Source organism: Leucoraja erinacea, chromosome 6, assembly GCF_028641065.1.
Source record: "Leucoraja erinacea ecotype New England chromosome 6, Leri_hhj_1, whole genome shotgun sequence".
NCBI lineage: Eukaryota > Metazoa > Chordata > Chondrichthyes > Rajiformes > Rajidae > Leucoraja > Leucoraja erinaceus.
This window is the reverse complement of record NC_073382.1, coordinates 82,965,906-82,991,108: the sequence shown is the minus strand read 5'-3', so window position 1 is coordinate 82,991,108 and position 25,203 is coordinate 82,965,906. Positions and strand designations below refer to the sequence as shown.

The window sequence follows — 25,203 nt, the reverse complement described above, 5'->3', positions numbered from 1 at the left end:
CGTGGTTCCTTTATTTTAGAAGGGCAGCGGGGATAACCAAGGTAACTAAATCCATTGCGCATTACTTCTCTAGTAGAGAAATTATTGCAGAAAATTTTACGGAACAGTAATTTTAAAGAACAACAATACATTTGGACACACAGAGACTGATTAGGTTAATCAGCATGGTTTTGTGTGGGGAAAATCCTGTCTCATTAATGTTATTGGTTTTTGAGGTGGTAACAAATGAGAAATATGAATAGATTTAATAGATATTGTCTCTATGGACTTTAGTAAGACACTTTAGTTCATGGTAGGCTGGGCCTTGCAGGATACTAAGAAGCGCTGGTGAACCGAGAAATCTTGGTTCCAAGTCCATAGTTGCCTGAAAGTGGCAACCAGCCTCGCCAACAGCCTGTCTGTCCTTCCTCCTTGGTGTTTTAATAGTATGTCTTAAATGTATGTTTTTAGAGTTATTTGGCTTGTTTTATGTGGCGGTGGGGGGCAGGGGAGTTGGGGGAAACTTTGTCTAATCTCTATCCTCGACGGAGAAGCGATTTGTTTCCGTATCGTATCTCCGTCCGCACTGCGGCCTAACATCGAGGAGTTAGCGGTCTTTGCTGGAGACCGATTTTGAGAGCTCCACACCGGTCGCCTACGGACTTACCATTGCGGAGCTCGCGGTCCCTTTGCCAGGGATCGACCTCGGATCCAACTGTGGATGCCTGCGGCCATAACATCACGGAGCATGTGGTCTCTGGTCAGAGACCGACTTTGGGAACTCCAAGCCGCAGGAGCTTCGACCGCCCCGATGGGAAGCTTCAATCGCCCTGACCGGTAGCTTCGATCGCTCCAATGGATGGTTTGACTCCCCTGACTAATGGGAGAATAAAGAAGAAGATTGGACATTTGTGCCTTCCATCACAGTGAGGAATGTGGGGAATCCGTTGTAGTGGATGTTTATGTTGAATTTTATGTAGTTTTGTGTCTTGTTACTTTTTTAGGATGGCTGAATGGTCATTCGCAATTAACTGTACCTTCATTGGTACATGTGACAATAAAAGACCTTTGAAACCTTTGAAATAGATAGGGTGATGATGAAGACATATTGTATGTACATGGACACCAATGTAAATTGGCTAATTCAACCCAAAACTGGCTTAGTGATAGGAAGCAGGTGGTAGATGGATGTTTTTCTGTTTGGAAGTCTGAGTACTGGTCTGCAGTAGGGATTGGTGCTGGTAACCTTTGCTGTTAGGGTGGCAGAGCGGCACAGTGGTAGAGCTGTTACCTTACTGCGCCAGAGACCTAGGTTCGATTGTGCTGTATGTAAATAGGTGCAGGAGTAGGCCATTCGCCCCTTCGAGCCTGCACCACCATTCAATATGATCATGGCTGATCATCCAACTCAGTATCCTGTACCTGCCTTCTCTCCATACCCCCTGATCCCTTTAGCCACAAGGGCCACATCTAACTCTCTCTTAAATATAGCCAATGAACTGGCCTCAACCAACCTCTGTGGCAGAGAATTCCACAGATTCACCACTCTCTGAACATTTTTTTTCTCATCTCGGTCCTAAAAGATTTCCCCCTTATCCTTAAACTGTGACCCCTTGCTCTGGACTTCCCCAACACCGGGAACAATCTTCCTGCATCTAGCCTGTCCACACAAAGGTACAGTTTGTATCTTTTCCTTGTGACCTCGTGGATTTTCTCCATGTTCTCAGGTTGCCTCCCCACTCTCCAACCATGCACAGGGTTGTCAGATAATTGGCTTCGGTAAAAAAAATAGTAAATTGTCCCTGGTGTGCTGGTACACAATTGCTGGTCGGCGCGGACTCGCCCAACCAAAGGGCTTATGTTTGTGCTGTACCTCTAAAGTCTATGGGTATATATCAGTGATTTGGTTGTGAATGTAGGGGATAGGATTAGTAAGTTAGTGGATTTCTTGAAAATTGGTGGAGTTGTGAATAATGAGTAAGGTTGTCTAAGGCTGCAGCGGGATATGGATCATATGGGAACGTTGGGTGGAACATTGGCAAACAAAACAGTAAGATTAAATGAGAACTTACCAGTTTGAAGTTTGATCTTTATTTTGTGAGGAGTTACGATGAGGGATTACGTGAATAGCCCGTCAGCCCGCATGTGCCTCAATCTTTAATGCAGCGGTGTGAAATCACAGATAACAGTTGTTGAACTGAATATAGGATAATTCGAGAAACTAGAACTACCAGCTGACCTTTATGAGAGAGGGTTGGGAGTGGAGGGCACGTAATCCCTCTTCGTAACTCCTTATTAAATAAAGATCAAACTGGTAAGTTCTTGTTTAATCTTACTATTTTACTTCGGAGTCACGTGAGTGACTACGTGAAATTTTCAAAGCTCTGTGATTTCATGCCATGAACACGAGTCCATGCGTCACACACTGCATCAGTTGACCAAGGATGAGTGAACATTATTAATGCATTCAGACATTACATAGATATAGACATGTTGATGCTTTTTAATAAACAAATAATAATAATAGTAACCCCTGACGTCTGGAAGGAAACTGCAAAACAGAACCTAAAATAGAATTGGCAAATAGAGTTGTCAAATACCCCCGGTCTGGCAATCGGTTTGTTATAAAATGTTTGGAAAGATCATTCATTTGACCATCCTGCAGCCACTAGGATGTAGTCCAGTGGAACGTCCATAACCATGCTACTGATGTTGTTGCAGCCCTGGTGGAGTGAGGTTTGAAAATGTCAGTATTCACTCCTGCACAAGCCAGAACCCATTTTAACCACCTGGAGATGGTATGTACTGATACCTTCTTATGTCTTATGTAACTAACAAACATTGCTAGTTCAGACCTCTTAGTGACCTAACATACTGATGTGTGACCACACACAACCGAAGATTCATGGGATATGCCAACAAATCTTGTTTGAGACCTGATACTCCTGGTCTACTCTGCTTGAGTAAGTCATAAACATAAAATGTTATTTTGCCTGCAGATGTAACCATCCAGTCCAGTCGCAGCTTATGCAATGACTGGACCCGTTGCGCTGAAACCAGCGCCATGAGCATAACCATTTTGTAAGTGAGTTTGACCAAGGACAGGGATGTAGCTGGAGCCTACCGGCGAAGCGGCGTTAGCACAATGTTAACATCCCATATCTCTGCGTACCTGGGCCTGGGAGGTTTTGAGTTGAAGATACCCTTCATAAATCTGGATATCATGGAGGGTGAGGTCCGACAGAGTGGGTCCCGCTCCCCGCAGCAAATATGATGAGAAGGCACGTTTGGCACAGTTAATGGCACTACAACTTAAATTTTGTCAAAAACCCATTCGAAAATGAACTTCAAGACGTCAGTCATCCATGCCGTATTATATGTAATATTAGCATTTAAACAAAATACTTCCCATCTCCTGATGAGGAAATGTATTGCTTTTTTGGTGCTATCCCTGCAATCTGCAGTGAGCACGTCCATGGTTCAGTTTGACAGCCCGAGCCGCAGGAACGGTCTTCTCAGAGTCTGCAAGTCAATGAATTGATTTTATCATGCAGAGGAACGTTTCCCGAGTCACGGGCTAATCCAGCAATTTTAGTGTCTAGAAATAACCATATAAGGTTCTATTAGCATTCCAAACATCAGCGGGAACCATGACTGTGTAGGCTTTGAAGCTTTGAAGCTGCCACCAGCTTCAGTGAACCGCTTACTGCCGATGGAGGCGTGGGGTGTGTTGTCGCCGAAACGATGAAGCTTTGCTCGTCGTTTGTACCTTGATTAGTCCGACAGCTTTTGCTTCCTCATCCAGGTCTTACCTGTTGGATAGGTCTTCCCCGAAGAGAAGATTCGGCGGCTGGACATTGCTGGCCTTACATGAGCCTGTAAGTTTGGAATTTAAGGCAGGTCTGATGGCGTTCTTCTGAAAGCAGTTCATTTCGAAGTGTGCATTGCACATTAACACCAGGCCAGTCATTAAAAAAAATTGTTGGAGTTTCATCTCCTGGATTTTCATGCCCCCTCCAATGTCACCCCAGATAGCGTTGTTCACTGACGGACTTTCAGGAACAATTTACAGGTGCATGGTATCTTACAGCCGTCACCTGTTCCTGTAATGATGTGACGTGAGGTAGCTGATGCTTGCAAAGCTTGTAACGTGAGGGGAACCTTTGGGCCCCTCCGGGATTTCTGCTAATGGCTGGAAGCCAACTCATGACAGACATTTCTTGAACTTCACGCATGTACTCCAGTATGTTCCACGGATATACTTCCGAGTTTGGAGTCAGTTACACACTGACCCCTCGCACTCCCCTCCACTGAGAGGGAGATTTGTAAGCAGTCCTGAAACGGGTGCTGTCGCAGGCCCCTGAGGAGACCTGCGCTGATATGGCCCTGTTCCTCGGACCATATCAGGATGGAGCATCACATTTGTAGGATAAACACCCAAGGGCGCTATCCATGCTCCATCTGGGTTAAATGTCCGAGTCGACAGGCCTATCTGTCTTACTCTTGGCCTCACCCCCCTTTTTGGGGAACCACAGCGGTTTCAAGAGGCACTCGGAAGTCACTGACCGCACTGTCAGTGACTCGGGTAGCGAACCCGACGGCCACTGGCTACCCACACCTCCGCGGTCTCCGTAGCTGGTTTCCCGTGGTCCGTAGCCGGTTTTCCCCCGCAGTCCGTGACCGGGATTCCCCGCGGTCCATAACCGGTTTCCCCGCGGCCGTCCGGACTTTGACCCATATATTATATCCAGCAGGAAACTCTGTAAAAGAGATTCCTGCAAGCAAAAAACAGAACCTGGAAATAAGTTTGAAAACTCACCTGCAGGGTTTGAAACTTACCGCTGGAGGAGCGACGAGCCTGCCAGCCAGTCGTTGCGCCATGCGTTAGACGATAATGGCGTGCATGCGGGCTGGCGGGCACTTCACGTAGTAACTCACGTGACTCCGAAAAATATTGAATGCTGATCTGCATGATTCAGGAAGCATCTGGAGAAGTCGAATATATGTAGAACATTATCAGCGAATAGCAGGATATTACTTTGTTGATGAACTCTTATCCTGCTATTCAAATCTTTAGTTCCCTGAATAGGTCAGGACATAGAATAATAGAGTTGGTAAAACAAAGGTGAGGCCACGTGGCATTGTGAGCAGTTCTGATTGCCGCACTAGCTGTACTGTGGAGAGTGCAGAGGAGATTCAGCATGATGTTGCTTGAATCGGAAGACTTTAGTTATGGGGAAGAGAATGGATAGGCTGAGCTTACCACAAACAAAGGAATTTGAGGGGTGACTTGATCGATGTATATAACAATATGAGAGGCCTAGATAGAGTATGCAGCCAAACCATTTTCCACAGCATGGCTATAAAAAAAAAAACCATGATAGTTTTAAGATGAGAGGTGGGAGTTTTAAAGTGGTTTTAAGGGGCGTTTTTATACACGGAGCAGTAGTATATTGCCAGATGAAGTGGTGAACAGATACAATTAATATACAGATATTTAGATATGCACTTAAATAGGCAAGGCACAGAATACAGTGGGCTGTCCCACTGTGGCGACCTCATCTGGGAGTTTAGAAGAGTTTGCCCTCGACTCAAACTCTCAGCATGGTCGACACGTGGTCCTAGGAGGTCACTGGAACTCTCCATCATGCTTGAGGGAAGTTCACGCATACTCGCGGCCTCAGCTAGGTCACTGAAAATGTTTCAGCATGTTCCCCCCCCCCCCCCCCCCCCCCCTCCTTCCCTCCAGCCCCTTTATGTGGACAATTGGATTTGTGTAGATGGTGGATATGATCAGCTGAATGGCCATTTTTGTGCACAAGATTCTGACTTGAATCGCACAAGGGTGGTAAGGAAGAGCAAGAGGTAAGGATGGCAGGTCCTTGGCAGAATTAACTGTCTGCATTTTTATAACAATCCTTCATCTTCGTGGTAATAATACATTCATGGATTAATTGAACTTGATTTTCAACTCGCACTTTCCTCGTCCCGAAGCAGAACCAATGTTTTGTACACCGTTGTGATTCTATCAATGACGGTCACATTTCTTTGCGTTGAGTACCTTTAATACTGATTTTTATTTTTAATTTGTAGGTATGGGTACAGTTTCCTGCAGCTGAGGGACAATTATATGGAGCTTGAGAATGCAGAGGCTGAAGTTGAAAGGTATGAGATTCATAACTTGAAACGGAATAAAAGATTTAGAAAACAAATTAGTCATACAGTGTGGAAACAGGCCATTCTGCCCAACGCCTACACTGATCAGCATGTCCCATCTACACTAGTCCCACCTGCCTGCATTTGGCCCACTAAACCCGTCCTATCCTTGTGCCTTTCTAATTATTTCTTAAACATTGCAATGGTCCCTGCCTCACCTACCTCCTCTGGCAGCTTGTTCCATACACCCACTACCCTTTGTGCGAAAAAGTTAGCCCTTGGATTCCTGTTAAATCTTTCCCCATTCACCGTAACCCAATGCGCTCTTGTTCTCGATGAGAGACAGCACTGGTTTTGTAATTATAATTGTAATTCATTTATTAGCCAAGTATATGAAAACATACAAAGAATTTGATTTGCTATACAGTCATACCAAAAAAGCAACAAGACACACAACTCAATAAAAATTACCATAAACATCTACCACAGTGCACTGTGATGGAAGACAATAGCGTATTAGTTTCTTCCCCCCTTCCCACGATGAGAGATGGCGCTGGGTAATGAGAGACAGCACTCGGCCATTTTCCATAACTTTTTCAAATTATTTCCATCAAGGTCCGGCCAGAAAATATAAAAGATTGGTATATTTATGCAGCATGGAAATAGATCCTTCAGCCCAACTTGTCCTTAGCGACGATGATGGCCCATCTACACTAGTCCCACCTGCTGGCTTTTGACCTATATCCCTCTGTCCAAATGTATTTTTAAATGTTGTTACAGAGCTTGCCTCAACTACCTCTCCTGGCAGCTTGTTCCATGTTCCCAGCCCCCTCTGTGTAGGGAAACAAAATGCCCCTCAGGCTCCCATTGAATCTTTGCCCTCTCACCTTAAACCTATTTCCTCTGGTTCATGATTTCCCCAACTCTGGGTAAAAGACTGTGTGCATCTACCCTGTCTATTCCCATCATGATCTTATACCCTCTATGAGATCACCCCTCAGCCTCCTGTGCTCCAAGGGTTCTAGGCTGCCCAACCTCAACCAGGTTCCCCAAGTCCTGGAAACATTCTTGTGAATCATCTCTGCATTCTTTCCAGCTTAACATCTTTTCTTCAGCAGGGTGTTCAAAATTGAACCCAATACTCCAAATGTGCCCCACCAGTGTTTTGTACAACTAACATAACAACCTAAAGGGCCTGTCCCACTTTCACGACCCCTGCCGAGTTTGCCCTTGACTCGTACTCGCAGCATGGTCGTCACGAGGTCGTAGGTAGGTTGCAGCAGGCCGTGATGCTAGTCGTAGGTACTCGTGGCATCAAGTAGGTCGGGGCGTTTTTCTAGCCTGATGAAAAATGTCCACGATTAAAAAAGGTCGTGAATTAGGTCGTGAAAGTGGGACAGGCCATTAACCTCTATACTCAATATCCTGACTGATGAAGGCCAATGTGCTGAAACCTTTCTTGATCTTGAATCAATGAATGGATACTTTATTATCACACGTGACAACTGATCGTGATATTCTTTGTTTTGCATATCCAAGGATTGCTGTGTCCTCCTTTGTTCTTCCTCCAACCCCCCCCCCCACTCCATGGCGGCAGTTCTCCCACACCGGGTCCTCCTTTGTTCTCAGCAGCGCGTCCGCGTACATCTAGCTTTGCACTCTCCCTTGTAGGGCCCTCCACATATTGCTTGAACATTCCTGCGCATATTTGACAAATTCCATTCCATCTAAACCCCCTGCAGTGTGACAGCCCTGTCCACATTGGGAAAGTTAAATTCTCCAAAATTCCTAATGACAACCCTATTAATTTTACAGGCGCCTGCAATGTCCTGCCATATTTGTTCATTTAATTCTCATTGATTATTTGGGGGCATACAATATACTCCCAACAAGGTGATCATCTCCTTCTTATTTCTCAGCTCCACCCACATAACTTCACTGGATGAACTGTCAGTAACGTCATTTTGGACTACTGCCTTAACTTTCTCCACAATAAATAAAGCACCACCCACTCCACTTTCCCCCCCACCTCTATCTCTTCTGTGCCCTGGAACATTAAGCTGTCAGTCATGTCCCTCTCTCAGGCATGTTTCCGTAACGGCTACAACGTCCCAGTTATACATACCTGTCCGCACCCCGAGTTCAACCGCCTTAGGAATTTCAAGTGTGAGGTGTTACATTTTGGGCAAATAAATCAGGGCTGTCTTGGACAGTTAGTAAATGGCAGAACACTGGAGAATCTTGTGGAAAAGAGAGACCAAGAAGTACAGGTACATTGTTCCACGAAAGTGGGGACCCAGCTAGACTGGGCGGTGAAGAACAGCTGCATTGAGTGCAGTAATTAGGAGGTCTTCTGCAACTGCACAAGTTGTTGGTGAGTCCACACATGGAGTATTATAAGGAGCGGCTCTGTCAACTGGAATTTTCTTCCCTGGAGCATGGAGCATAAGACTGAGGGGTGATCTTAAAAAGGTTTATAAACTAATGAGTCGTGTAGATAAAGTGGATGGTCGCAGTATTTTTCCCAGTGTGGAGGAGTCTAAAGGGGCTGTCCCACTGTATGAGGTAATTCAAGAGTTCTTCCGGGTTTCCCCTGATTCGAACTCGGAACATTACGGTAATAGCCGTTCATAGGTACTCGGGGCTCTCGTGGACATTTTTCACAGTGCTGAAAAAACTTCACGAGTTACTGCGTTTCCCGAGTACCCGCCGTTAGCATTACGAGCCGCTACGAGGCATCCATGAGCTCCGACGTAGCCGCTACGTACATTCTACGTAGCACGTGTTTGATTTTTTTTAAACCAAAGATAATACAAAGTGCTGGAGTAATTCAACAGGTCAGGCAGCATCACTGTAGAAAATGTTGACGTGACGATTTGAGTTGGGATCCTTCTTCAGACTGATGGGGATGGACATTTGGAATCAGCTGTCAGAGAAAGTGGTTGAAGCAGGTACAATAACAATATTAAAAAGAGATTTGCTCGAGTACATGGATAGAAAATGGTTGCAGGGGTATATGCCAAATGCAGGATGAGCTTAGATAAACATCCTGGATCAGAGGGGCCGAAGGGACTGTTTCCTTCAGTATGAGGCTTTGACTCTCAACAAAGTCTACCCATGGGCCCTCTGGTCTTAAGCAAAAGCTGCTTCACCCAGAGTTCATGCATGGGATGTACACTGAACTGGAAAGATAAATATAATCTAGTTTTGTGCCGTGTCCTCAGATATATCTGATCAGGCCTGGGATATTTAGTTATCTTCATACGCCTTAGGATCGCCTTGATATGGGCGGTAGGTGGGACTAGCATAAATGGGCCATAATGGTTAGCATGGACAAGTTGGGCCGAAGGGCTTATTTTTATGCCGTATGACTCTATGACTGTAGAGCTCCGGAATCTCATTATCCTAAAATGGTTAAATTTCTCTTCCTCCTAAGGTATGAATTACTGGAGATATTGAAATTTGACTCCGTGAGGCGTCGGATGAGCGTCATCGTTCGATCAGAATCGGGTGAGTGGAAGGATGGAATGTAGATGTGCCTGATTGGATCAGAAAGCCTAGATTATAAGGTTTGTGTTAATCTGTGGAACATGATCAGTGTTTTACAAGCTGGGTTCCTGGTGCGTTGAGGACTGTCCAGAGGCCATGAAATATCTATTGTTGATGGATTGTTAAATCGTACAAACTGTCTGCAGATACTTAAGTAATGTTTGCCTTATTGCCTGTAACTAGGTGAAATAATAATGTTCTGTAAAGGGGCTGACTCGTCGATTTTTCCCCGAGTGAAGGAAGGGAAGTTGGACCTTGTACAACAACGAGTGCAGCACAACGCAGTGGTACGTGAAGACAGCAGTGCCCGTACCATTGGGCTTTGTCATGTGACTTCTCGTATGGGCATGCTTTGTACAGCTTAACCTTCCAGCTTATTGCATAAGATTAAATCATGAACATTGAAGGAAAGAATTTGTTTTCCAGGGGTTTGTAGATTATTGGTGCTATCTGGCCTACAAACATTCTTTAATCAAACCTGTCTTCAGAATCCATTGAAATTGCAGGGAAAGGGGTGGAGGGGCAAATTATGCCTGCTGCCATTGTGGGTGACCAAAGAATATACCTGGAGAACAGTCATTCCATCTTCAGATTCCTTCCAGGCCTACGATCTTTGATTGAAAGATTCAATACAAATGTACAATTTTGTTATCAAATGCATCCTACTCACTCTAACACGATATTGAGATTTTTGTAGTATAGTTCATTACAAATTTCCACTTTGGACAAAGTTTTGCAACGTTTTTTAGAGCTCCCTAGCTCTATTTTGTTAGTTACATCTGTGTGCATACGGTCACGGTGGCGCAGCGGTAGAGTTGCTGCCTTACAGCGAATGCAGCGCCGGAGACTCGGGTTCGATCCCGATTACCGGTGCTGTCTGTACGGAGTTTGTACGTTCTCCCCGTGACCTGCATGGGTTTTCTCCGAGATCTTCGGTTTTCTCCCACATTCCAAAGACATTCAGGTTTGGAGGTTAATTGGCTTGGTAAATGTAAAAATTGTTCCTAGTGGGTGTAGGATAGTGTTAATGTGCGGGGATCGCTGGTCGGCGCAGACCCGGTAGTCCGAAGGGCCTGTTTCCTCACCGTATATCTAAACTAAACTAAACTAAGTGCATATGTTTCAAAAGTGCAGTTTTCACCATCTCCATCCTATCAATTTGTCCCCAAACAGATGCTTCCATCAGGTAAATAACTTTGACTGATTCCCATTAGCAAGGAGGCCAGGTGTGGAGACACGGACTCCAGAAATGATCTTTTCTCAGTTGTAATGACCCGTCTATATCACAGGAAAATAGAGTTATGGTGTCATACTGCACGGCAACAGCCCAACACGTACATGCTGACCAAGATCTGCATCTAAAGGGCCTGTCCCACTTACTTGACCGTTACAGGCGACTGCCGGCACCCATGATAGTTTGCCGAAATTTTGAACATGTTGAAAATTCAGCGGCGACCAGAAAGACGCTAAGACTCTTTGGAGACCTCTCACCACCATAGGAGACCTCACTCAACCATACAGACTGTATGGTCATGAGAGGTCTCCTATGGTCTTGAGAGGTCACCCGCGACATGTCGCCAGAGGTCACTTGTATGGTCGTGAGAGGTCTCCAAAGGTCGTAAGAGGTCTCCAAAGAGTCGTGGCGTCGTTCTGGTTGCCGCTGAATTTTCAACATGTTCAAAATGTTGACGACCTATCACGGGTACCAGCAGTCGCCTGTAAAGGTCGCGTAAGTGGGACAGGTCCTTACGTTAATCCCATTTGCCTGTATTTGACCACATCCCTTGAGACCTAGCTGGAGAAAAGACAGCAACAAGTTCACTCTGAATGAAGGCAGGATTTTATCACTTGTGAAGGTCTTGTGAGTGCAGAGAAACTCCTTGCTCTCTGCAAGTTTGATCTTCACTCCCTGAGACTGATCACATGTATTTTGTCACCTCTGAAACCTTGCGTTTCTTATTTACATTTTGGTTTCAATATCCAAACTGTTGCAAGATTTCAAGATGTGGATTTCATGTTACAATTAAAATGAACAAAATTGATCAAAAATGTTAATAAGCTTGAAAGGTGTTTCTGGACGTTGAAGTTGTTTGAATATTTGCAGATGCCAAATATGTTTTAATTCTGTAATATATGCAGGATCTATTTACTCTGGTTGCATCAGAACTGTTGGAGTATTGAGTGGAATTTTACTAATTTTAGGAAGGACTGCGAACATTATGTGTCGGCTACAAAGTTCTGACCTGTGAAAAGTATGAAGAAATCCACACACTCCTTCAGAATGCAAAACTCTCTCTCCATGACCGGGATAGGAAGCTTGCAGAAGCTTATGATGTGGTTGAAATGGACCTGGATTTGCTGGGAGCAACCGCTGTAGAGGACAGGTTAGTCATAGAGATAGGGTTATATAGAACGGAAACGGGCCCTTCGGCCCAGCTTGTCCATGCCACAAAAGGTGCCTTCTTAAACTCGTCCCATGAACCTGCATTTGGTCCATATACCTAGAAACCAGTACAAATGTCCTTTAAATGTTGTAAATGTACCACCACTACTATATCCACAGTTAACTCATTCCATGATATCCATCGCCTTCTCGTGAAAATCATGCCTCGTGGATCTCTTTAATTATTTCTCCTCTCACCTCAAACCTATGCCCTCTAGTTTTAGACTCCCTTACCTCTATACCTCTATAAGGTATATAAATCTCTATAAGGTCTCCCCTTTTCTTCTTCGCTTGAGGGAAAATAATCCCACCCTACCTAGTTTCTCCTGATAACTCAACCCTGCTTGTTGTGATGTCATCCTTGTGCATCTTTTCTGTACCCTCTCTAGCTAAATCATGTACATTATATTGTTTGGTGAACACTACTGCAGCCAATATTCAAAATGCTGCCTCACCAACGTATACCGCAGCTGTAACCTGACAAACTAACTCTTGTACTCAGGACCTTGGCTGATGAAGGCACGCATGCTGTCCAGCTCTTTCACCATTTCCATGCCTACTGCCACTTTAATTACTAGGATTCATTCAATGGTTTCTTACTGTCACGTGTACCAAGATACAGTGAAAAACGTGTGCGCTATCCGTCGAGTGTAAGACAGGACCAATTGGGCAGTTAGAACATTACAGCACAAGAACAGGCCCTTCGGCCCACAATGTCTGTGTTGAACTTGATATCAAGACCAACTTTTATCTGCTTGTACATAATCCATATCCCTCCATTCCCTGCATATCCATAGGCCTATCTAAAAGTCTCTTCAACGTCACTGATGTATCTGCCTCCACCATCACCCCTGGAGCCACATTCCATGGACTCATCACTCTCTGTGTAAATAGAAAGTCGCCCTGTACCTCTCCTGTAAACTTTGCTCCTCTCGCACTCTGACCTGTAGATATTTCCATTGTAGTAAATAACTACTGACTGCCTGCACTATCTATGCCTCTTATAATGCTATTTACATCTACCTGGTCTTCCCTCAACCGACGCTCCAGAGTAAACAATCCAAGTCTATGTAGCTAAGGCCTCCCAGGATATAATCAATTCTCCGACCTATGTAAGCAAGCATACCATATGCCTTCTTTACCACTCTGGTCACCCATTCCAGGAAAGATGTGTAGGCTTGGAGAGAGTGTGGAGGAGGTTTACCAGAATGCTGCCTGATTTAGCAGGTTTCAGCCTCGGGGAAAGGTTGGAAACTGCTTTGCAAATCTGGTCTTTCTGGGTCATTGCTGTAATATTCAAAATGTCATTCTTCTTCCTGGTAAAGATAGAATATAGAACAGTACAGCACAAGAATAGGCCCTTCAGCCCACAATGCTGGTGTTGAACATGATACATAGAAAATAGGTGCAGGAGTAGGCCATTCGGCCCTTCGAGCCTGCACCGCCATTCAATATGATCATGGCTGATCATCCAACTCGGTATCCTGTACCTGCCTTCTCTCCATACCCCCTGATCCCTTTCGTTAGCTTTAGAAATGTTTGAATGCTGCACTGACTGGCTGACATTTTAAATTTCGTTGTACATGGCCCATGTTACAATGACAATAAAGAAACTATTCTATTCACATCTAACTCCCTCTTAAATATAACCAATGAACTGGCCTCAACTACCTTCTGTGGCAGAGAATTCCAGAGATTCACCACTCTCTGTGTGAAAAATGTTTTTCTCATCTCGGTCCTAAAAGATTTTCCCCTTATCCTTAAACTGTGACCCCTTGTTCTGGACTTCCCCAACATCGGGAACAATCTTCCTGCATCTAGCCTGTCCAACCCCTTAAGAATTTTGTAAGTTTCTATAAGAACCCCCCTCAATCTTCTAAATACCAAATTAAATTGATCGCATCTGCCTGTACATGATCCACAGCCCTCTATTACCTGCATTTCCATGCGCCTATCCAGAAGCCTTTTAAATGCCACCATCATATCTGGCTCCATCGTCACTATTGGAAGCTCGATCCAGGCCCTCACCATCCTATGTGTATATAAAAATTAAAAAAAATAAAAAAAAAAGTTGCCCCGCGTACATCTCAATTAAACTTTCCACCTTATAACTATGCCCTCCGCTGTTGGACATTTATATCCTGGGTTAAAGGTTCTGACTATCTACCCTGTCTATGTCTCTGAGAATTTTATAGCTTCTATAAAGTCTCACCTCGATATCCGACATTCCACAGAAAACAATCCATCTGTTCAACCTCCCCCTGTAGCTGAAACCCTCTAATCCAGGTAACATTCTGGTAAACCTCCTCTGCACGCTGTCCAAAGCTTCCACATCTTTCCAGTAATGGGGAAACAAGAACTGCAAATAGATTCCAAAGCAAAGTCCTATAGAGCTGCAACATGACTTTGATAATTTCCTTCCCACCTCCAATGTTCATTGCAAATGTACTTTCCCAGATGTCATCTGTCATGATCATCCTCATTCCTTCCCGGTCAACACCTAGCTATTGATTTTTGTCTCTGACTCCCCTCCTTGGCCATGCACTGCAGTCCTCTGCACCAATCACTCTTCCATTTTCCTCTTTTACTTTCCCTCGCACCATCCCCTCCTCTTCATTCTCGACACTGCAGCTGCGCTTCCACTTTGAATGAAATGACCAGAAATTCGGGAAATTCTGGTTGTCTTCGGGTAATTTTAGGGAAATTAAACAATTTCAGTAAAATTTCCGTATCCGGCCCGCGAAGGGGTCCAACCCGACCCGCGGGATGATTTGGGGGAAACAAGTATATTTACGACAATCCGCACCTGTGCAGTTGGGGGAGGCCCGTCAGCCGCGTCACAATTGAAAATGGCGGTAGGGAAGCAAAATGACGCCGTCTCCTTGCACGTGCGCAGTGGGCCCCAGTACCCTCGCGTGCGCAGTTGGGGCGTCAGTCGCACATGCACAGTTGAGGAATTTCAGGAAGTACCATCAAATTCCAGGAAATTTGGGATTCTATTTAAGGAAAAAAATGTTTTGAGGTGTGGAAGCTGCAGTCCTCTATTTAACCTGTGATTTCCACTCCCTTAATAACTACAGCACAGGTTGTTTTGAGCTTTGTGCATTAAGATATGTTCAACTCTGGCTATGAGGTGCTAGAACAAGCCAAGGGTTAACTTGCCTGATATCAAATAAATGACAATGCCTGTTGTTTAAATTTGTAATGCAAGTAGGGAACAATAAATATAACCAAAGTATCAGAGTTATTCCCTTTTTCTTCATCACTTCCACATCTATATGTTCTCCACCCGCCCATATCCCAACACACATACATGCATTGACAAATTAAGGAAATCTACTGAGAAATCTCCCTGCCTAAACATCGGTTATCAAAACACTTGTCAAGTCAAGTCAAGTTTATTTGTCACATACACATACGAGATGTGCAGTGAAATGAAAGTGGCAATGCTCGCAGACTTTTGTGCAAAAGACAAACAACCAAACAACCAAACAAATTATAAATACAATCATAACACACATATTCTTTTACATAATAAATAATGGAAGGAAAAACATTCAGTAGAGTTAGTCCCTGGTGAGATAGGCGTTTACAGTCCGAATGGCCTCTGTGAAGAAACTCCTTCTCAACCTCTCCGTTCTCACCGCATGGCAACGGAGGCATTTGCCTGACTGTAGCAGCTGGAACAGTTTGTTGCAGGGGTGGAAGGGGTCTCCCATGATTTTATTTGCTCTGGAGTTGCACCTCCTGTTGTATAGTTCCTGCAGGGGGGTGAGTGAAGTTCCCATAGTGCGTTCGGCCGAACGCACTACTCTCTGCAGAGCCTTCTTGTCCTTGGCAGCGCAATTTCCAAACCAGATGGTAATGTTCCCGGACAAGATGCTTTCCACCGCCGCTGCGTAGAAGCACTGGAGGATCCTCGGAGACACATTTTTTAACCTTTGGCTATATTTTGGTTCTGTTATGAGAAATCTGCTGATGTTAAAACTGCTCCGATATTTTTCAGCAGTCAGAGTTTGTTTAATGTTATTTGTTTTCAGGCTACAAGACAAGACTGCAGAGACTGTAGAAGCCTTGCAACAGGCTGGAATCAAAGTCTGGGTTCTCACAGGAGACAAAATGGAAACCGCTGCAGCCACATGTTACGCATGCAAGCTTTTCAGAAGAACTACACAACTCTTTGAGCTGACAACTAAACGAATAGAGGAGCAAAATTTACATGATGTGCTTTTTGACCTGAGTCGAACAATTCTCAGGCAAAGCGGTACCTTGCGGAGAGACAGTTATTCAGGGTGGGCATCTCTGTGAATAAATGGACTGTCAGAAAATGTTAAGCTTTTCAATTGTAAGGGAAGCTAAAGATTTATTGGCTGAAATTTGTTTTTCATTAAAATGTTGTTTCATTTGATTCTAAGAGAATATATATTAGTTGATGAGGAAGCTTCCAGACAACACAGATATTGGTGGGGTTGTGGAGAGTGCCAAAGGCTGTCATAGGATATAGCAGGATCGAGAACAGGTATGGGCGATATGGGTGGAGAAATGGCAGATAGAGTTTGCTTCAGGAAAACGCAGCAAGGAAACGAGCCGTTAGCCCAACTTGTCCTTGCCAACCAAGATACCCCATCTACACATTCCTATGCTGTGCTTGTCCAAATATCTTTTAGATGTTGTTATAGTATTTCCCTTAGCTCCCTGGCAGATCATTCCATATGCCCACCATCCTCTATCCGATAAAGTTGCTCCTCAGGTTCTTATTAAATCTTTCACCTCTCACCGTAGACCCATGTCCTCTTGTTCTTGATTTCCCCTATTTTGCAATGATACTTTAGTTGATTATCGTTGCTTATTGCATTAATTTATCCTAAGTACTGTCCATATCTCTCGTTTCTCTTTCCCCTGACTCTCAGTCTGAAGAAGGTACTCGATCCAAAACGTCACCTTTTCCTTTTCTCCATAGATGCTGTCTGACCCGCTGAGTTACTCCAGGTTTTTGTGTCTGTCTTCAAGACAAAATGCAGAATTGAAATAGGAGATAATACGTTCTGTAATGACTAACAACAGTATAATCTTTGACAAAAGATTTAATTTCAATTATTAGATTGCACATTGGTGAGCAAAGTGTTACAAGTTAAAGGCCATGCAGGTTAGAGTGAGTATGTGAAGTAGAAACACTGAGCCTGTCAGTCCTGTACATCGAACGTTCTGCAGAGGACAAGAGGCCATAGGAAAAATCCTGATGCTGCAAGAAAGGCAAGAAAGGCCACATTGCCTGAGGTGGTTATCCAAAATAGGTGAGATGAGAGACGCAAGGAACTGCAAATGATGAATCTTGAGCAAAGCACGGTGCTGGAGGAAACTTGCGGATCAGGCAGCATCTGTGGAGGGAATGGATAGGTGATGTTTTGGATGGGGCCCAGTTGGTAAGTGGCGGAACTAGGCGAGGTGGGGAATCAGCGACAAAGTGGTGGAGTTGGGAGACAATGGCTGGCACAAGCAGCAAGGTAGGCAAGCATAAATCTGATCTGATGCAGTCTCCATCTGAAACGTTGACCATCCGTTGGCCTCCGCAGATGCTGCCTGACTCCCTTCCCTCCTTTAGAAACATAGACATAGAAATAGAAATTAGGTGCAGGAGTAGGCCATTCGGCCCTTCGAGCCTGCACCGCCATTCAATATGATCATGACTGATCATTCAACTCAGTATCCCGTACCTGCCTTCTCTCCATACCCCCTGATCCCCTTGGCCACAAGGGCCACATCTAACTCCCTCTTAAATATAGCCAACGAACTGGCCTCAACTACCCTCTGTGGCAGAGAGTTCCAGAGATTCACCACTCTCTGTGTGAAAAAAGTTCTTCTCATCTCGGTTTTAAAGGATTTCCCCCTTATCCTTAAGCTGTGACCCCTTGTCCTGGACTTCCCTAACATTGGGAACAATCTTCCTGCATCTAGCCTGTCCAACCCCTTAAGAATTTTGTAAGTTTCTATAAGATCCCCTCTCAATCTCCTAAATTCTAGAGAGTATAAACCAAGTCTATCCAGTCTTTCTTCATAAGACAGTCCTGACATCCCAGGAATCAGTCTGGTGAACCGTCTCTGCACTCCATCTATGGCAATAATGTCCTTCCTCAGGTTTGGAGACCAAAACTGTGCGCAATACTCCAGGTGTGGTCTCACCAAGACCCTGTACAACTGCAGTAGAACTTCCCTGCTCCTATACTCAAATCCTTTTGCAATGAAAGCTAACATACCATTCGCTTTCTTTACTGCCTGCTGCACCTGCATGAGGTCTGATAAATAACGAGGCAGAAATTGCTGCTCATGGCAAGCAGCCTTGCCTTTTTGTTGATGACCAAAGTGGCAACACCCTATACTATAGCTGGGTGATGTGCAACAAAGTGCTATCAGGGCAAACTTCACCTAAGCAGTAGCTGAAAAAGAAACTCTGAAGCTAGCAGAGCCGTAACCTCAGTTTTGTCAGTTGTTAAGCCATGAAGAATTTTCAATTTTTATGAATTCAGCAGCATTCAAAAATATTGAAACTAATAATTAAAAAAAATATTTTAAACTCAGGTAGTTCTAAAATGAACTCTTAGAATGTTAAAGAAGTCAGCATTTAGTCGCCAATTCCTTCTCTCCGTAGATGCTGCCTCACCCGCTGAGTTTCTCCGGCATTTTTTGTCTACCGTTATTGCATGGTTTCTCAAAGTGATAAGATGCTACCTCGTTGAACCACGGAAAATAATTTAGATACAAATCTGGTTATCATTAGGCTACTGAGAGAGCAATTAAGAACTAACCACTCTCATGTGGACTGGCCACACAAAGGCCCAATGAGAGCTTTCTTTCTGTTCACCAGTTGTGATTTTACCTTCTTTGAGTTCGTTTCCATGCATTTGAAACTCTCCAAATATTTGCACTGCCTTTGTCGTGTTAACCAATATGCTTAACCATATCCAAATCATAATGTAGTTGTATAATTAGAATATAAATGTTGCATGGTTTTGCTTAGATTTTCTGCTGTGTTTTAGATTTTCTCAGCTCGATTTACATGATTATGGTCTGATCATCGATGGGGCCACACTCTCACTTGTCATGAAGCCTGGTGAAAACGGCAATTCAAGCAGTTACAAAGATCTCTTTCTGGAAATATGTCGCCAATGTAGTGGAGTTTTATGCTGCAGAATGGCACCTTTACAGAAAGCACAGGTTAGCCTTGAATGTTTCACGGTAATTATATCCGTTAAGTGCGTTCTTTACACCAAAATGCCTGATGCCAAGTTCAGTTTCTCCAGGGCCACTGTGCACCAGACATCATAGTTTTGGGCCCGACATAGTGGAAACAGCTGAATTCCAGAGATACGGTGAAAGTGACTGCCATTGATCTGAAGACAACATTTGTCATTAGAGTCCATTATAAAAGATGCGGTTTCTGAGTGTGTAGAAGCACATGATAAAATAGGCCAAAGTCAACATGGTTTTGTGAAAGGGAGATCTTGCCTGACGAACCTGTTGGAATTCTTTGAAGAAGTAAATAGCAGGATCGTCAAAAGAGAGTCAGTGGATGTGGTTTATTACCTTGAGTTTCAGAAGGCCTTTGATAAGGTGCTGCATGTGAGACTGCTAAAGAAGATGAGAGACCATGGTATCAGAGGGTAGATGCTAGCATGGATAGCAGGTTGGCTGGATGGCTGAAGGCAAAGAGTGGCAAGAAGGGGGCCTTTTTTGGTTGACTGCCAGTGACTACTGCCAGTTTTCTGGTTGACTGCCAGTGTTTACTGCCAGTTCCGCAGGTGTCGGTGCTGGGGCCGCTACCCTTCACGGTGTATATCAATTATTTGGATGAGGGAATTGAATGCTTTGTGGCCAAGTTGGTAGATGATACGAAGATAGGTGGAGGGTCAGGTAGTGTAGAGAAAGCAGGGACTCTGCAGAAGGCTGTGGACAGGTTGGGAGAGTGGGCTGAGAAGTGGCTGATGGAAAAAAAAAAAAAGCATAGCAAAGTTTAGTCATGCATTTTTGGTAGTAGGAATGAAGGCGTAGAATATTTTCTAAATGGGAAGAGAATTCGGAAAATCAGAGATGTAAAGGGACTAGGGAGCCGTTTTCCACTATGTCGGGACCAAGACAGGATTCACAAAACGTTAATTTGCTGGTTGAATCGATAGTAATTGATAGTGAATGCAATGCTAGCATTTATTTCAAGAGGGCTAGAATACAAAAACAGGGATGTAATGCTGAGTCTTTGTATGGTATTGGTCAGATCACATTTCAAGGGTCAAGAGTGTTTTATTGTCATATGTCCCAGATAGAACAATAAAATTCTTGCTTGCTCCGGCACAACAGAATATGTAATCATAATAAATAATATGACAAAAACAAAAACTCAGGAAAAAAAAGAACAAACAATAACAGTGCAATAATAATAATAATAATAATAATAATAATCTATTGTAGTTCAGAGCTTATGAGGATGTTGTGTTTAATAGCCTGATGGCTGTAGGGAAGAAGCTGTTCCTGAACCTGGACGTTACAGTTCTCAGGCTCTTGTACCTTCTTCCCGATGGCAATGGTGAGATGAGAGTGTTGCCAGGATGGTATAGGTCTTTGATGATGTTGGCTGCCTTTTTGAGGCAGCGCAACGACAGATCCCTTCGATGGTGGGGAGGTCAGAGTCGGTGATAGACTGGGCAGTGTTTACAACTTTTTGCAGTCTTTTCCGCTCCTGGACGTGTTGTGAGCAGTTTTGCGCCCCATATCTGAGGAAGGATGTGGTGATGTTAGAGAGAGTCCAGAGGAGGTTTATTATAATAATCCCAGGTATGATTGGATTAACATATGATGAGCGTTTGAAGGCTGGAGTTTAGGTTCAATGTACCTCATTGGAACTTACCAAATAGTGAAAGGCCTGGATAGGGTGAATGTGGAGAGGATGTTTCCACGTGGGAGAGTTTAGGACTAGACGCCATAGCCTCAGAATGAAAGGACATATATTTAGAAAGGAAATGAGGAGGAATTTCTTTAGTTAGAGGGTGGTGAATCTGTGAAATTCATTGCCACAGACGGCTGTGGAGGCCAAGTTAATGGATATTTTTAAGGCGGACATTGACAGATTCTTGATTAGGAGGGGTGTTGGGTGATGGGACAAAGGCAGGAGAATAGGGTTGAGAAGGAAAGATAGATCAGCCATGATTGAATGACAGAGTAGACACGATGGGCCAAATGTCCTAATTCTGCATCAAGAACGTGTGAACCTATGACTTAAAGAGGCATCTCGCACTCTGGTAAATTCTGATCAAGGGAATCAAAAACAACACACTGAAGTGTTTGGAGCTACACCACAAGAGAAAGATTGTTCTGGTTGTCATAGATCAGTCATCGTAGCCCCAGAACAGCCCAGCAGAGTTCCACAGTGCAGTGTCATTGGACCAAACCATCTTCAGCTGCTTCATAAACAACTTTCTTCCATCATAAAGTCAGGTGAGGTTATGCGGTGCTGATTGCACAATGTTTAATTCCATTTGCAACTTCTCAGCAAATAAAGCAGCCCATGTCTGCATGCTGGAGAAACTAAACAACATTCAGGCATAGGCTGTTCATGAGCATTCATGCCTTAAAGGTGTCAGGCAAAACTGTCTTCAACAAGATAAATCTTACCACGTATTACTTGTTTTCAATGATATTACAATTGCTGAGCCACTATTGGTCAGAAACCAACTAGATCAGTCATATAAATACAGTGCCTACAACAGCAGATCAGCGGCTGTGGTGGGCGACTCATCATCTGACATCCCAAGGCCTTTCCAACTTTTACAAAGTTCAAACCAAGAATGTAATCCGTTGCACTGCACCTGCCTGGATGAATATAGTTCATCCAACTCGAGATGCTTGATGGCATCTAGGAGAGAGCAGCCCTACCAGTTTATCACCATCCGAAACATTCAGTTCCCCCACATCTGTTTTACAGTGGCTGATGTGCATGCCCAAGCTCCAAATTAATGACCTCTACCACTGAGAACAGAAGAGCAGGTGCATCAGCATTTGCCTCCTGCTGATACACCTTCAAACCACTGACCATCTGATTTGGAAATATATTGTTGGTCCGAAGAAAACTGAGGCTAAGGGCCATTGTGTGCCCTGTAATTGACCAGAATTTTGCAGAGGTCTAAGAAAATTGGAAATTACAAATGTGTTGGTAAACTATTTAGGAAAGTTGGGAGAGAGAAAGCATGAAACTATCGGGGAGTGAGCATTGTTTTCTCCCTTCATAGGGAGCTAATAGCAACACATTTTGAAAAACCGTGAGAGTCAAACAAAGTGAACACAGTTTTATCAAAGAAAAATTACATTTGAAAATTTGCTGTAATTCTTTGAAGATGGTCACTTAAAAGTGAGGTCACAGGTAGATAGAGTGGTCAAGAACATTTTTGGCTCATTGGCCTTCATCAGTCAGGGTATTGAGTATAAAAGTTGGGTGGTTATGTTATAGTTGGGAGATCATGTTATAGGAAAGATATTATTAAGCTGGGAAGGGTGTGGAGAAGATTTACTAGGATGTTGCCAGGACTTGAGAGAATGAGATTTCGGGAGACGGTTGAGAAGACTAGGATTTTATTCCTTCGATGCAGGAGGATGAGGAGTGATGTTATAGAGGTGTATAAGATTATGAGAGGAATAGTTAGGATAAATGCTCAGAATCTTTTGCCCAGAGCAGGGGAATCAAGAACTAGATTGCATAGGTTTAAGGTGAGAGGGGAATGGTGTGATAGGAGCCCGAGGGGCAATTTTTTTACACAAAGGGTGGTAGGAAAATGCTGACAGAGGAGGTAGTTGAGGCAGGTACTATCACACCATTTAAAATACATTTGGACAGGTGCATGTATAGGATATGGGTGAAATTCAGGCAGGTGGGACTTGTTTAGATGGGGCATGATGGTCGGTGTGGGCAAGTGGGGCTGAGGGCTCTTTTCCACACTGTATCACTATGATAATGTAAGATAGGGGGTAGGGAAGGAATATATTGGGCTGGATAAGAAAATGGCTAACTAACAGAAAAGAGCAAGACAAATAGGTCATTTTGGAATTGTCCATCTATATTTAATGAGGTGCCGCAGGTTCAGTACTGAGCCCTCTTAGTCATTTGGATGAGGAAACTGATTTGTCTGATTTACTGATGTTTACGATTTACTGATGGTCATGGCAGCCACAAGCTGCAGAATTTTTATATTTTTCTTCAAGTTGCAGACATTTAAACTACAAGGGAGAGTGCAGGAATATGGTCTTGAGGTCAAGATTGCATCAGCCATGATCTTAATGGTGGAGCAGGCTCAAGGAGCTGATCACCTACTCTTAGTCCTGTTCAATGTCACCAGATCTAAATCCTGGAACCCACCCAGTGCCCTATCAGAGTATCTTTGTCAGAAAGACTTAAAGATTTTAAAAGTTGATTTATCACCAACTTCTAATGGATAATTCAGTGGGCTATAAAATGCTGGCCTTGATCATGGCACTTAGACCTCAAAGGTGAAATCTGGAGGGCACTTGGACCTCAAAAATAATGATCATGGCACTTAGACCTCAAAAATAAAGATAAACCTGGCTGTTCCTTTGGAAATCAAATGATTAATTCCGTGCTTTCTATAAGTAGCAAGACTCATGACTTCACTTTGGTTAAGCTGCAGGTTTTGTTGGGAGTAGGCTTGTTTGTGCCGAGAAGCATGAACATCCTTCTGATGGGAGTTATTGGAATCTAGAGGTCAGAACAGGTGATTGGAGTGACTGGATGATGCAGCAGATGCAGAATGGTAAACGCCATTGAGCTACGGCAGTAGCACGATACAGTTCCAATGCCATCTTTAAATTCACCCACAGTACCACAGTTGTTGGATGAATAACGGGTAACTATGAGCCAGAGTAGGAGGAGGGAGATCAAACTGGTTCAGTGGTGCCAGAACAACAATCTTGCTCTTAATGTTAGCAAGACCAAGAAGCTGGTTGTTGTCTTCAGGAATGAAGGGTCCATGAACCTGTCTCTTTCGGCAAGATGACGTGGAGAGAGCCAACACTTGCAAGTTTGAGGTGATTTGGCATGTTAACAAATAGACCATTGATCTGTAGTGGAGAACATACTGAATTGTTACATTATGGCCTGATTCGGTAAATCATATACCCAAGAACAAAGAAGGCTACAGAAGTTGGTAGACATTGGCCGGTCCATCAGGGGAAATGGCCTCTTCGCCATCATGGCGAAGAGGCCATTACCCCTGATGGACTGGCCAATGTCTACCTTGGCAATGGCAAAAAGGCCATTACCCCTGATGGACCGGCCAATGTCCACCTTGGCAATGCTCTCATCTCACTGCTACCATTGGGAAGAAGGTACAGGAGAATGAGAGCTGTTATCTTCCGGTTCAAGAACAGCTTCTCCCATTGACCAACAGGTTCTTGAACAACCCTGCACAATCCTAATAATAACCCTATCTCAGCATTGAACTGCAATGGACGTTTAAGTTGCACTTCTTGCTTCAGCTTGCTCTATTATCATCTGGTTACCCAGTATCTGATAAGCTATAGGTATTATTGTTTATGGTATATTTATTTGTAGTATTATTTTGTTAATGTGCCTGTAAAGCTACAGCAAGTAGGAATTTTATTGGTTCCGATCCCAGTACACGTGATTTGCAATGATTACCTGAATAGGTTACACTTGGCCCATATCTCTCTAAACCTTTTCTATCCATGTACCTGTCCCAATGTATTTTAGATGTTACGTTCCTGAATGGATCTGTATTGACTTCCTTGTATAGGAATTGGCAAGTGATTCTTTACCATGTGTTCTGTTCTCATTTGCAGATTGTTAAACTGATTAAAGTTTCAAAAGAACATCCCATAACCTTGGCAATTGGTGATGGCGCAAATGATGTCAGTATGATACTGGAAGCTCATGTTGGAATAGGTAAATGCCTTCATTTTCTGTCAAAAATAATGTTTTCATATTCTCCAGGATGATTTATTGTGACTAATACTTAGTATAGTGTCCAAGTATTTTGTGAAAATGACACCTCGTAAATCAT

General features: G+C 43.7%; 1 protein-coding gene across 3 annotated transcripts in view; it reads left to right on the top strand.

Annotated features, from left to right (window-relative positions):
- Window positions 1-25,203, top strand: part of atp11a (ATPase phospholipid transporting 11A) — a 163,166-nt gene that overhangs the window by 68,718 nt on the left and 69,245 nt on the right. For all 3 annotated transcript variants that reach the window (XM_055637450.1, XM_055637453.1, XM_055637451.1), the window contains exons 15-21: window positions 6,073-6,144; window positions 9,572-9,645; window positions 9,868-9,971; window positions 11,887-12,068; window positions 16,168-16,419; window positions 19,162-19,339; window positions 24,983-25,085. In XM_055637450.1, the coding sequence (XP_055493425.1) occupies window positions 6,073-6,144; window positions 9,572-9,645; window positions 9,868-9,971; window positions 11,887-12,068; window positions 16,168-16,419; window positions 19,162-19,339; window positions 24,983-25,085 (965 nt within the window). The remainder of the gene's footprint in view (window positions 1-6,072; window positions 6,145-9,571; window positions 9,646-9,867; window positions 9,972-11,886; window positions 12,069-16,167; window positions 16,420-19,161; window positions 19,340-24,982; window positions 25,086-25,203) is intronic.